We start from the raw sequence: 12897 nt of genomic DNA, 5'->3' as shown, positions 1-12897 counted from the left end.
TAGCTTCTTATTTTTATCTAATACTAGATAGTTTTGATGATTATTATGATATTATACTTAGAGAATCCTAGAAAATCATTGAAAAACTACTTGAAATGACTAACAACTTTAGCAGAATTGTAGGTTACACAATAAATCTGCATGAATCATCAGCATTTTTATATATTACCAACAAAGTCTAATAGTAAGAGGTAGAAAGAGAAATTCCATTTAAAATAACTGTAGACAATAGAAAATACTTGGGTGTCTGCCTGCCAAGAAAAACCCAGGAGCTATATGAACACAACTGCAAAACACATTTCACACAAAATCATAGCTAAACAATTGGAAAAATATTAAGTGCTCATGGGTAGACCAAGCCAATATGAGAAAAATGACAATTCTACCTAAATTAAGATAGTTATTCAGTGCCATACCAAACTATCAAAAAATTATTTTGTAGAGCTAGGAAAAATAATAACAAAATTCATCTGGAAGAATAAAAGGTCAAAGATATCAAGGGGATCAATAAAAAATGTGAAGGAAGGTAGTCTAGGCATAACATATCTCAAGCAGTAATTATCAAAACAGTCTGGTACTGGCTAGGAAATAGAGTGGTGGATCGATGGAATAGATTAGGTACACATTACATTATAGTAAAGGACCATAGTAATCTAGTATAAGATAAACCCCAAAATCCAAGCTTTTGCAAGAAAAATTCATTATTTGACAAAATACTGTTGGGAAAACTAGAAAACAGTATAGTGGAAGCTAAGTATAATAGACCATGATCTCACACCGTATACCAAGAAAAGGTCAAAATGGATACATGATTTAAATACAAAGTGTGATATAAGTAAATTAGGAGAGGTTGGAATAGTTTATTTGTCAGATCTACACATAAAGGAAGAATTTAGGACCAAAGAAAATATGGAGGGCATTACAATATGTAAAATAGATGATTTTGATTATATAAAATTTAAAAAGTTTTTGCACAAACAAAACCACTGCAACCAAAATTAAAAGGAAAGCAGATGACTGGGGGGAAAATTACAATAAGCATCTCTGACAAAGGCCTCATTTCTCAAATATATAGAGAACTGAGTCATATTTATAAGAATACAAGTCATTCCCCGATTGATAAATGGTCAAAGGAAATGAACAGGCAGTTTTCAAATAAATCAAAGGTTTCTAAAGTCATATGAAAAAAAATCCTCAAAATCACGTTTGATTAGAGAAATGCAAATTAAAACAACTCTGAAGTACCATCTCACACTTATTAGATTGGCTAATGTGACTAAAAAGGACAGTGATGGATATCAGAGGGGATGTGGGAAAACTGGGACACTAATGCACTGTTGGTGGAGCTGTGAACTTGATCCAACTGTTCTGGAGAACAACTGTGCATGCCCATACCCTTTGATCCAGCAATACCATTATTGGGTCTGTATCCCAAAGACATCCAAAAAAGGGATAAGGACCTGTGTGTACAAAACTATTTATAATAGCTTTTTTTGTGGTGGCTAAGAATTGGAAATTGAAGGGTTGCCCATCAATTGGGAATGGCTAAACAAGCTGTGGTATATGGTTGTGATAGAATATTACAAGCAGGATGATTTTAGCAAAACCTGAAAAGACTTACATGAATTGATGCAAAATGAAGTGAGCAGAACTGAGAGAACATTGTAGACACTGACAGCAATATTGTTCAATGAAGAACTGTGAATGTCCTAGCATAGACAGTGTCTATGCTCAGCAACACAATGATCTAAGACAATCCCAAAGGACTAATGATGAAGCATACTATCTGCATCCAGAGAAAGAACTGATTTTGTTTGTATACAGACTGATGTGCCCTATGTTTTACTTTTTTCTTTCATTCTTTTTCTTTTATTCGAGTCTTCTTGTACAGAATTACTAATATGGAAATGTTTTACATGGTTGCACATGTAAAATCAATATTGGATTGCTTACCATCTCGGGGGGGCGGAGTGGAGGGGTAGGAGGAAGAGTTGGAATTTGAAACTCAAAAATATTTTTTAAATGTTTAAAAAATTATTTTTATGTCATGGGGAAAAAATAAAAAATATATTTTTAAAAAGGAAAAAAACTATATGCACAAATGATCTTGTCACTAACAAATATCAACTAAAATCATACGATTATCTCAATATATGTAGAAAAGGCTTTTTGACAAAATATAATACTCATTCTATTAAAAATATTAGAAAGCATAAGAATAAATGGATCTTTTAAAAAATGATTAGTAGTTTTAAAAAAAAGGATTAGTGGTATTTATCTAAAACTAAGAATAAGAATTATGTCTAATGGGGATAAACTAGAAGCCTTGCCAGTAAGATCAGAGGTGAAGCAAGGATGTCTGTTATCACCACTATTAATTAAATATTGTGCTAGAAATGTTACCTATGGCAATAAGACAAGAAAATGAAATTGAAGGAATAAGAATAGGTAACAAGGAAACAAAACTATCACTCTTTGCAGAGGATGTGATGGTTTACTTAGAGAAGCCAAAAAAACTAGGTGAAGCAATTAATTTTAGTAGAGTTGCAGAATGTAAAACAAATCCACAGAAATCATCAGCATTTCTATATATTACCAAGTACAGCAGCAAGTGATAAAGAAGCGCCATTTAAAATAACAGTAGACAATATAAAATACTTGGTGTTCTACCTGTCAAAACAAACCCAAGAACTGTATGAATACAATTACAAAACACTTTTCAGTCCAAATAAAGACAAATCTAAACAAATGGAGAAATGTTAATTGCTTATGGGTAGGCTGAACCAGTATAATGAAACTGGCCATTCTACCTAAATTAATTTACTTATTCTTTGCCATACTAATCAAGGTACCAATAAATGATTTTTTATAAAGCTGGAAAAATAATAATAAAATTCATCTGGAAGAAGAAAAAGTTTAAGAATATAAAGGAAATTAGTGAAAAAAGAGTAAAAGAAGGTGGCCTAGCAGTATCAGATTTTGATCCATATTACAAAGCAGTAATCATCAAAACAATCTAGTACAAAGAAATAGATTGGTGGATCAATGGAATAGATTAGGTATATAATACAGAGTAGTAAATAACAATAGTAATCTAGTGTTTGGTAAACCCAAAGGTCCAAGCTTTGGGGGCAAGAAGTCACTATTTAACAGAAATTGCTGGGAAAACTGGAATGCAGTTGGACAGAAACTAGGTATAGACCAACATCTCACATTGTATATCAAGATAAGGTCAAAATGACATCAGAAGATGATATTGGCAAATTAGGAAAACATGGAAAATTTTATTTATGGAAAAGGGAATAATTTATGATCAAACAAGAGATAGAGAAGATCACAAGAAGTAAAATGGAGAATTTTGATTACATTGAATTTTAAAAGTTCTGCACAAACAAAACCAGTGCAGCCAAAATTAGAAGGAAAGCAGGAAACTGGAGATGGGGGGAGTTTACAATGATTGTCTAATAAAGACCTCTTTTCTTGAATATATAAGGAACTGAGTCAGAATTGTAAAAATAAGAGCCATTCCCCAATTGGTAAGTTGGCAAAGATTATGAATAAGCAGTTTTCTTAAGAAGAAATCAAAGCTAGTGGACTTATAAACTGGTTCAACCATTCAAGAGAAATTCTAAAGAGTTTGGAACTATTCCCCAATGGCTAAAAATCTGTGCATACCCTTTGACCCACCAATACAGCTACTAGGTGAGTATCCCAAAGAGATCAGAAAAAAAGCAAATGGCCCTATATGTGCAAAACTATTTATAGCGCTCTCTTTTTGTGGTAGCAAAGAATTGAAAATTGAGCAGATACCCATCAGTTGGGGAATGGTTGGGTATATGGTTGTGAGGGAATACTTTTTGTACTATCAGAAATGATAAGCAGGATGGTTTCATAAAAAGCTGGGAAGACTTATATGAACTGATGCAAAATTAACTGAATAGGGGCAGGAGAACATAGTATACAGTAATATCAATGTCGTAACAATGATTGACTGTGAAAGACTTAGCTACTGAGATCTGTGCAGTGATTCAAGACAATTCTGAAAGACTCATGATGAAAAATGCTATCTACCTCCAGAAAGAAAACTGATAAACTCTGAGTGTAGATTGAAGTATAATTTTTTTAACTTTATTTTTCTTGCCTTTTTTTGCAACATGGCTGATATGAAAATATGTTTTGCATGATTTTGCAACCAAGATTAGAAGGAAAGCAGAAAGATGGGAAACAATTTTTACAGCAAGGGTTTCTGATAAGGGCCTCATTTTTAAAATATGTAGAGACCCAAGTCAAATTTATAAGAATACAAGTCATTCTCCAATTGATAAATGGTCGAAAGATATGAACAGATAGTTTTCAGATGAAGAAGTCAAAGCTATCTATAGTCATATGAAAAAATGCTCTAAATCACTCTTGATTAAAGAAATGCAAGTTAAAACAACTCTTAGGTACCACCCCATATCTATCAGATTAGCTAATATGACAAAAGGAAAATGACAAATGTTGGAGGAGATGTAAGAAAATTGAGACACTAATGCTCTGTTGGTACAATTGTGAACTGACTTAACCATTCTGGAGAGCAATTTGGAACTATACCCAAAGGACTATAAAACCATGTATGCTCTTTGATCCAGTAATACCACTAAAAGGTCCTTATTCCCCAAAAAAAAAAAAAGCAAAAGGACCTATATGTACAAAAATGTTTATGGCAGCTCTGTTATTGATGGCAAAGAATTGGAAATTGAAGGCATAGCCCATTAATTGAGGAATGGCTGAACAAGTTGTGTTATATGATTGTGATGGAATACTATTGTGCTATAAGAAATGATGAGCAGGCAGACTTCAGAAAAACCTGGAAAGACTTACAGGAACTGATGCAAAGTGAAATGAACAGAATCAGAACATTGTACCTGGTAACAGCAATATTGTCAGTAACAGTAAGGAGCCATAGAGTAGTATGTTGGGGGAGGGAATATTCAAATTTATAAGAATACAAATCATTCTACAGTTGATAAATGGTCAAAGGATATGAACAGGCAGTTTTCAGATGAAGAAATGAAAGCTATCTATAGTCATGTGAAAAAATGCTCTAAATCGCTATTGATTAGAGAAATGAAAATTCAAACAAATCTTAGGTACAGTATCAGTGACTTAGCTATTGCCATCAATGAAGTGATCCAAGACAATTTCAGAGGACCCATGATAAAAATTGCTATCCAGAGAAAGAAATGATGGAGTCTGAATACAGACTGAAGCATACTTTTTTTAAACTTTATTTTTCTTGGTTGTTTCTTTATGGGGAAGGGGTGGTCTGTGTTCTCTTTTCCAACATGACTAATATACGTTTTGTATCACTACACATGTATAATCTATATCAATGTGCTTGCCGTCTGAAGGGGAGGAAAGTGAGGGATGGAAGTGAATTTGGAACCCAAAAATTATTTTTAAAAGAATGTTAAAATTTGTTTTTATGTGTCATTAGGAAAAAATAAAATATTTTTAAAAAGGAAAAAAAGATATGATATTACCTCACACTTGAATTGCCACAGTATGGTTTTGTCTAGCTGCTCTTTCTGACCCTGTCATCCAAGTGCCATTTCTACTCATTAATTAAGCATGTTAGAGTACAAATGTTGTGTTTCCCTTATCATTCATGAACATATATATTGATAGAAACTTTTATAAATTTGTTCCATTTTCCTTTTCTTTATTCTGCCAGATCCATCTATGAATATTAATTGTTTTTTTGCTTTTCAGTGTTAGGTGATAATACTTGTAATCTTTTGTTACTGTCTTCTGTAGTGTTTTACAGATACATTTTGATTCAAATGCAACCTTTGACTTTTATGTCTCTCTCCTTAGATGAAGTATTTGCTGGCCAAGGAAGTTTTGTAGCTAGCTGTTAAAATTTCATTGCAAATAATGGTAATCATGGTTGATACCTTTACCTTTTTTCCATTTTGTTTTTGGTAATAATGGATAGTTCAAATGGGTCAGGTTGGAACTCCTGCAGTTATTTGCAGTGTCATATTCTTGTTAGTATTGATTTTGAACTTCGTTCTAACTAGGAGATGATGTGACTGCCTATAGCTAATAATGATAAGATGCCTACATCAGTAAACAATATTTCCTCTCTACAAGGATGTAATCAACTTTGGGTTTTATGACAGTTATTCACTGGTTTCCATGTGGAGTTCCTCCACATTCTGTTCTGGAAGAAATTACTCATGAGAGATAGAATTGAGTTTTCTGAGTATGCAACATTGGAGTCCAGGACCCCCTGGGGGAGAGTGATGGCTTAATACCAAGGGATATATGATAACTGACCTTAGGACTTGTGTCCCACACAATTGCACTTCCATTTATTTCCCAACACACTCACTCTGCCCCATCTGTCTGCTGTGCAAGTGCCCAGCTGCTTCCCTTCTGAGCCAGGCTTTGGCCAGTACCATCAGAAAAATCTCATTCTCCTCCCCTAGTTCACCTGTTGACAATGACAAGTAGCCTTGAGCCAATAAGCTCTGTGTTCTGGGGAGGTGACCAGTAAGACACCCCTCCTCCTTTTCATTTTTGGTGGGACAGTGTTTCTTACAAGATGAGCAGGCATGCATGGGTTGTGCCCTGCATATCAGATCTCATTATATCATCTTTTCTTTCAAATTTGCCCATTTCTGTTCTGGGCTTCCATCTTTCCATTTGCCCAAGTTTGCAACCCTAGTATCATCTTCTCCATCCTCTTGCTCACCCTAAGTATCTATTTAGTGGCCAATCTTGTCATTTCTCCTTTTGTAACATTTTTTGTATCTCTCCCTTTTTTTTGTCACTACTGTCATATGACCTCTTTCGTGACTATTAAGCCTTTTAATCACCATTCTTATCTCAAGTCTCTCTAATCCATTCTCAAAACAACTGCCAGAAAGTTTTCCTAACATGCACATCTAGCCATGTCAATCCTTTACTCAATAAATTTTACTAGTTAATTAGTGGCCTCTATGATCAAATATTCTTCATGTTTATCTTGTAAAAATTTTACTTTTTATGCTCTACAATTATATAATTAGTATAATAGTTTGTGTAAATATACATGTGTTGGAAGTAGGTAATCAAGCATGTTTTACTGATGGGTGTCTGATCACACAATTTTAGAGACCACTGCTTTATAAGTTCTTTCATTTCCTAAATCTGAGCCACATTTTCCTGCCATCTTTCTTTATCTCTTCACCTTTGTGACAGTCACCAAGTATCAAAGCTTATGTTGACTTGGTTTGGAAGATTTTGTCAAGTTCTTCATAAAATTTTTCTTCATTCCTTAGCTTCAGTTGTTGGTATTAAGTTTCAGTTAGCTTCATGGTGATCTTTTTTAGATTGACTAGTGTTTGAGTATTTTGCTACCTATAAATTATTTGGTGATACAAATTTCTATTGGTATGTCCTTTGTTCTCAACAGAGAGGACCAAAATGACATCATTATGTTACGGTCAAGTTTTAGTGTGTCCGACTGTGGCTGATCAGACCAATATGAGTTCAGAATGCTCTATCACAGGTCAGGCACAAATAATCCACGTGAACATTTGGGGTAGAGTCTTCGAATTTTTGCATCTCAGGTTTCTTTTGAGCAACTTCAATTTTCTGCTTTGCTCATAGAGCACAGCACCACAAGCACTGCATGATGAAATGACTGAGTGTTCCATAAAAGGATATCACTGCCTTTAGGCACTATCGATATCAACTCTGCCAACTCTTTTGTTTGCCTCCACAAGGAGAATCTATGAGCCATTCCCAAATAGTACAAATAAATATGTTTATTATCATCATTTTTCTTTGGGAATCATTTAGAATTGCCTTATGAGGTCCTGAGGTTTCTGTGGAACAGTCTGAAAACCACTCATTTAAATCATGTGTACTTTGTGCAGTATAGTGGAAACCTCAGGGTTCTTGGTCAGGAGCTATAGGTTTGAGTCCCAGCTTCAATGCACTTAACTAGTGTGCAATCTTGGTCAAATCATTTCATCTCCTTCTGAATCTCTTTATTTGTGAAATGAAGATAATACTCATACTGCCTGCTTCACAGAGTGTTGTGAGATAAACGTTTTGTAAATTTTAAAATATTAGCTAAATGTGTTACCATTATTACTACTAATTGTAGAACATTTTCTAATTAAAATCCAGTGGCAACTTTTAAATTTACTTTTCAACCCTGCCTATTATGATAAGCAGTTATAAAAATGACCTATTGTTTCAGAAAATTTAAACTCAACAGTGACAATTATGACACATTTTGGTGAATGGAGGAGAGGAAAGGTTATGTTTCTTTGGTAGATCTATATTTTATCACAACTACAAACTATAGTTCTACCCCCAAATTACAGAAGTCTTATTCTGTTGTCACACAATCTAAGCCTAAGCTGTTTTTAGTTTGTTGAGGAAGTACAATATAATACATAGCATAAGCCTTCCTACCTTCATCTTTCCTTCCCCCAACATATGGCTCCTTACTGTCAGGTTGGAAAGATTGGCCAGACCTTCAGGCCTTCTACAGTCAGACAGGTATTTTATTATTAGCTATATCAGTAGCTACCTAGGCAAATGGACTTCCAGGTTTAAGGAAGGTTAAAGAAACCGAGTAAGTTTTATAGAACATAGAAATAAGAATGCTTAGTTTAAATTACTCCTCCAAGGGTTAATGTCATAGGCCAACCTTTTATAAAAGGAAGAGTAGGCTTAGTAGAATTAAATTTATATTGATTTTCCTCTTTGTGTAATGTTTTAGTATCTTGATACTTAAAAGATTATTTTTTGATTTATGTATTTCTTTGGTACATTTTCATATTAGTGAATAAAACCCATACTCCAAAATTTGAAAATTCATCTATGGTTTTAAAAGTAACTTTTGCTTAATGGGGGTCTGCGGATGGGGTTGAGTTAGAAGAGAGTTTTGAGTATTTGAGTTGGTAATGATAGATCTGTGATTTCATCATTGTGGGGGAATTTCTGGAATGGAAACATCTCTTCACCAATGTAGGTCAGGCCCCACATCAGCAATTTCTGGTCATAGAGAATTGCTTGGGGGCGCTAAGTGATTTTCCCTGAGGTTACTCATCCAGTACATGTCAGAGGCAGATAATTGAATAAAAATATATTTTTTTGTTTTTGTTATGAGAAATTTTATGTCAATTTCCTGTGGTTGAAAAACAAGGGATTTTGTGAAATGAAGAAAAGTAGACTGCTAGAATCATTTTTGTTGTTTAGCTGAATTATGTAAAATTTTATTTAAATTCTTCAAATGTTTGGCTCCTGATACATGTTTTTTTGGCCAGATATCTTACTGAAGTGTAAAATATTAAGTTAATATTTGTATGTTATACTGCTATTGCACAATGGACATTTTGGAGATCAATAAACTTGAGAGAGTACTAGAAGATTCTCAGTTTTTTTTTGGAAAATAACCCGTTTTCCAAGTCCCATTGAATTAAGTTTACTGGAGAAAAGATGTTTGGTAGTTGTTGGTGAAATGGGTACATGAGTTAAATGTAAAGGGTAAATAACATCATAAACAAATTAGAGGAGCCAGGAAACTATTACTTGTTAGACCTATGAATGGGGGAAAGTTCACAACCAAGCAAGATAGAGAAGATCACAGAATTTGAAGGGGATAGTGTTGATCACATAAAATTAAAAGTTTTTACACAAACAAAATGGATGGTGCTAAAAGTAGAAGAGAAGCAGGTAAATGGGGGCAGGGAAATCTTTGCGGTAAGTTTCTCTAATAAAGGACTCATTTCTAAGATATATAGGGAAGGGAATCAAATCTATAAGAATAAGAGCTGTTCTCTAATTGATAAATGTTCAAAGGATATGAATAGGTAGTTTTTAGAGGAAGAAATGCAAGCTATCAATAGCCATATGTATTAGGAGGGCAGAGTTTATAATCTCAAAGAGGATCATAAACATGTCTGAAACGTTCGGAACCGCCGGATATAAGAAACTCTCAAAGTAGAAGGCAGAAGAATCAAAACATTTATTTAGGCTCCACAGTAACCAACCCATGAACCAGCAACCCCATTTTGATATATTGATCAAAAGCTTCCAGGCCCAATAAGTACGCCTTGAAAGAGTAACCAGGAGGCTACAGAGAAGCATGATTGCGTAAAGCAAAATCATGTTTCCCCCTCTATGGTAATAAGATTACCCACTGGACTGAAGTCTTTGTTCAGCTTCCTCCCGTAGGTCAGCTCTGCTACTAGCAGCTCCTGCTTCAGCTGTGGCTGTGTCTGTAACTGTAGCTGTAACTGTCGCTGTAACTGTCGCTGTAACTGTCGCTGTAACTGTCTCTGGCTCCAACCGGAAAAGGAAAAAAAAAGGATCTTCAAGCTGTCCTCTCCCCTCTTATAGAGTTTTTGACATCATCAAGCACCGCCTGAACGACCAGGGCCGATTGGTTCTTGACTTGGCCCCTCCCCCTAGCGTAGCCGTTAACACCTCCCCTCAGCCAGCCCCATGACTCATCACACAGGAAGTTGTCTGCTTCCTGGAATGCTCTTTGGGCTTCCTGCCCCGGAAGAGCAAGCCACAGTGTCCAGAGGCTCAATGAGGTAAGCTGAGTCATTCAAAGAAAACAAAGGCCATTCTGGCTACACCATATGAAATAATGTACTGAATCACTAATAATTAAAGAAATGCAGATTAGAAGAACTTTGAAATTCCACTCACACCTATCAGATTGGTAAAGTTGACAGAAAAGGAAAATGACAAATGCTAGAGGATCTGTGGGAAAGCAAGTATATTGATGTACTGTTAGTGGAGCTGTGAACTTGTCCAGCTATTCTGAAAAGCAGGTTCCAAAGTGGATTGAGTCAAGGTAGTGTAATAATAAATGTGAAAACACATATTGAACAATATGTGATAAAATTTGCGTTAGAGATAGCAGGTAGGGTGAGTCAGGAAAGGACTCCTGGATTTTTGTGGCAGACTAACAAATATGTGAGATTTTAGTTTTAAAAGCAAAATCAGAGGGTGTTTTCCTATTATTTTGCATTCTATTTAGTTGGAATACAGCAAAGGTATCCAGATGAAGACATATTTGACATTATATTCCTTTAGTATATGACACTGTCCAATAACATGCTGAAAACTGACTCAGGAAAGCCATTTAGGGAGACATTGTCCTGAACAAATAGTTGACTATCTCTCCCAATTCAAGATTTATAATATACAGCTAAATCTTTTAGCACTCTAAAGAGACGTTAGTTTTATATGTTTTGCCTGGTAAACCATAAAATGATGTTCATATTTATACGTATTTAATATTTGTTGTTTTTGAGCTAATATTATTGTTATTTTGATATATTCTTGACTGGAGTATTGGGAAACCTTTAGTAGCTTTACTTATTTTGTTCTTTTAAAAATTAAGGAAATTTCAAAGGTTAGTATAAATTGAATTTTTTAAATAAAAAAATGAGAGGAGCCTCATGTTCATTACTTTGGGGAATATAAGGAAATATTGAGACAATATCTCTTTATATTTGAAAATTAACAATAATACAAAGCAATACATGCAATACATGTGTACCACATGACTGTTACAGACAGCTGATTTATTCAAAAAAGCAAAACACTACTTCCAGCTATTAAGCTTCACATAAGAAGTGAAATTTGAATTGGGCTTTAAAGGAAGAATTTTTATAAATTAAAACATATCACTTGATAATTTTCCTTTTCTCTTCATATTTCAGTTTCTTCTGGACTTTTGTAGAAAAGCAGTATAAATGTACAGTTTGAAATTTGCCTATCAGTTATATAGCAAAATAACTACTCCCTACTTTATGATTTAATAAAGCTGTTTATAAAGTAATTTTTTTAAAAAAATGGCAACTTTCGTTATCAAATTGAGTATATATTTCCAGTAGGCTTAGAAACTTTTGGGGTGAAAAAGGTAAAGATGTTGGTCAAAACTTTTCACTCCTTCTAATTGCCTTAGAATTTAGTGCCCTTTGAAAATTTATATGTATATTTAAAATGGCTTCCAGTAGAACTAAACCATGGTATATTTTGTCACTAGAAACAATTACTTAATATGCATTACACATTAGTTTGAAAAAATCTTTAAATTCAAGTCCTAAGGGTTTAAAAATTAAACAGCATCTTGCCATATCAATTCTGTTCAAAATTCTGGGACATAAATTTACATGAAATGAGGGGAGAGTTACATTAAGATTAAAATAGCTAATTTTGTATGCGCCTGTGTTTTTGGTAAAGGGACCTTCCATATGTATATTCTGGGCTTTAAAAAATGTTATGTCAGTTTTATAATTCTGTAGTAAAAACTTCTCTAATCTGTTCTATACCTTTTATAATAAAGTGATATGCCACAATTTAATCTAGAGTGTATCACATGCATGTTACTTAAAGACACAAACTCTTCAAATGAAAGCTTTGAAATTTTGTATTCTTACAGTAATGGAGTGGGGTGAAGATATTAAAGCAATTTCAGAAGATGAAGCTCTGATGTTGGTGAACCATCAAGCAACGGGAGATGTGTGCACATTAATGATGTGCCTACAGGACAAAGGAATGGTAGGTTATCTCTAATTAGAAAATATAAACACAACTTAATTTACTACATTATAAATGATGAGAGCCCATTCTCTTCTTTTGTTTATAAAAAGAGTCCGATAAAAATAATTGTATTTTAAGTATGTGACTAGAATTTTCACTAGTTGCTAAGAATTTAAAAATTGCTCTTTTCTCAGATTTAAAAAGTCTCCAGGTTGGTCAAGGGATATTGAGTTTAAGGGTGAATTGAAGAACTAATTTAGAGAGAGCGAAACTTGTAAAATAATGTCATTTAAGAAAAAGGATTAATATTAGACATTTAATTCTTAAGAAACTAATCATACAAAA

At 33.9% G+C, this 12897-nt stretch overlaps 1 protein-coding gene across 4 annotated transcripts in view; it reads left to right on the top strand.

The window, feature by feature from the left end:
- The window catches only part of LPGAT1 (lysophosphatidylglycerol acyltransferase 1), a 95624-nt gene that overhangs the window by 24272 nt on the left and 58455 nt on the right, over positions 1 to 12897 (top strand). For all 4 annotated transcript variants that reach the window (XM_036753281.1, XM_036753278.1, XM_036753280.1 and 1 more), the window contains one exon: positions 12452 to 12570. In XM_036753281.1, the coding sequence (XP_036609176.1) occupies positions 12452 to 12570 (119 nt within the window). The remainder of the gene's footprint in view (positions 1 to 12451; positions 12571 to 12897) is intronic.

The sequence above is a fragment of the Trichosurus vulpecula genome, chromosome 4 (assembly GCF_011100635.1).
Source record: "Trichosurus vulpecula isolate mTriVul1 chromosome 4, mTriVul1.pri, whole genome shotgun sequence".
NCBI lineage: Eukaryota > Metazoa > Chordata > Mammalia > Diprotodontia > Phalangeridae > Trichosurus > Trichosurus vulpecula.
This window is presented reverse-complemented; position numbering and strand designations above follow the sequence as displayed.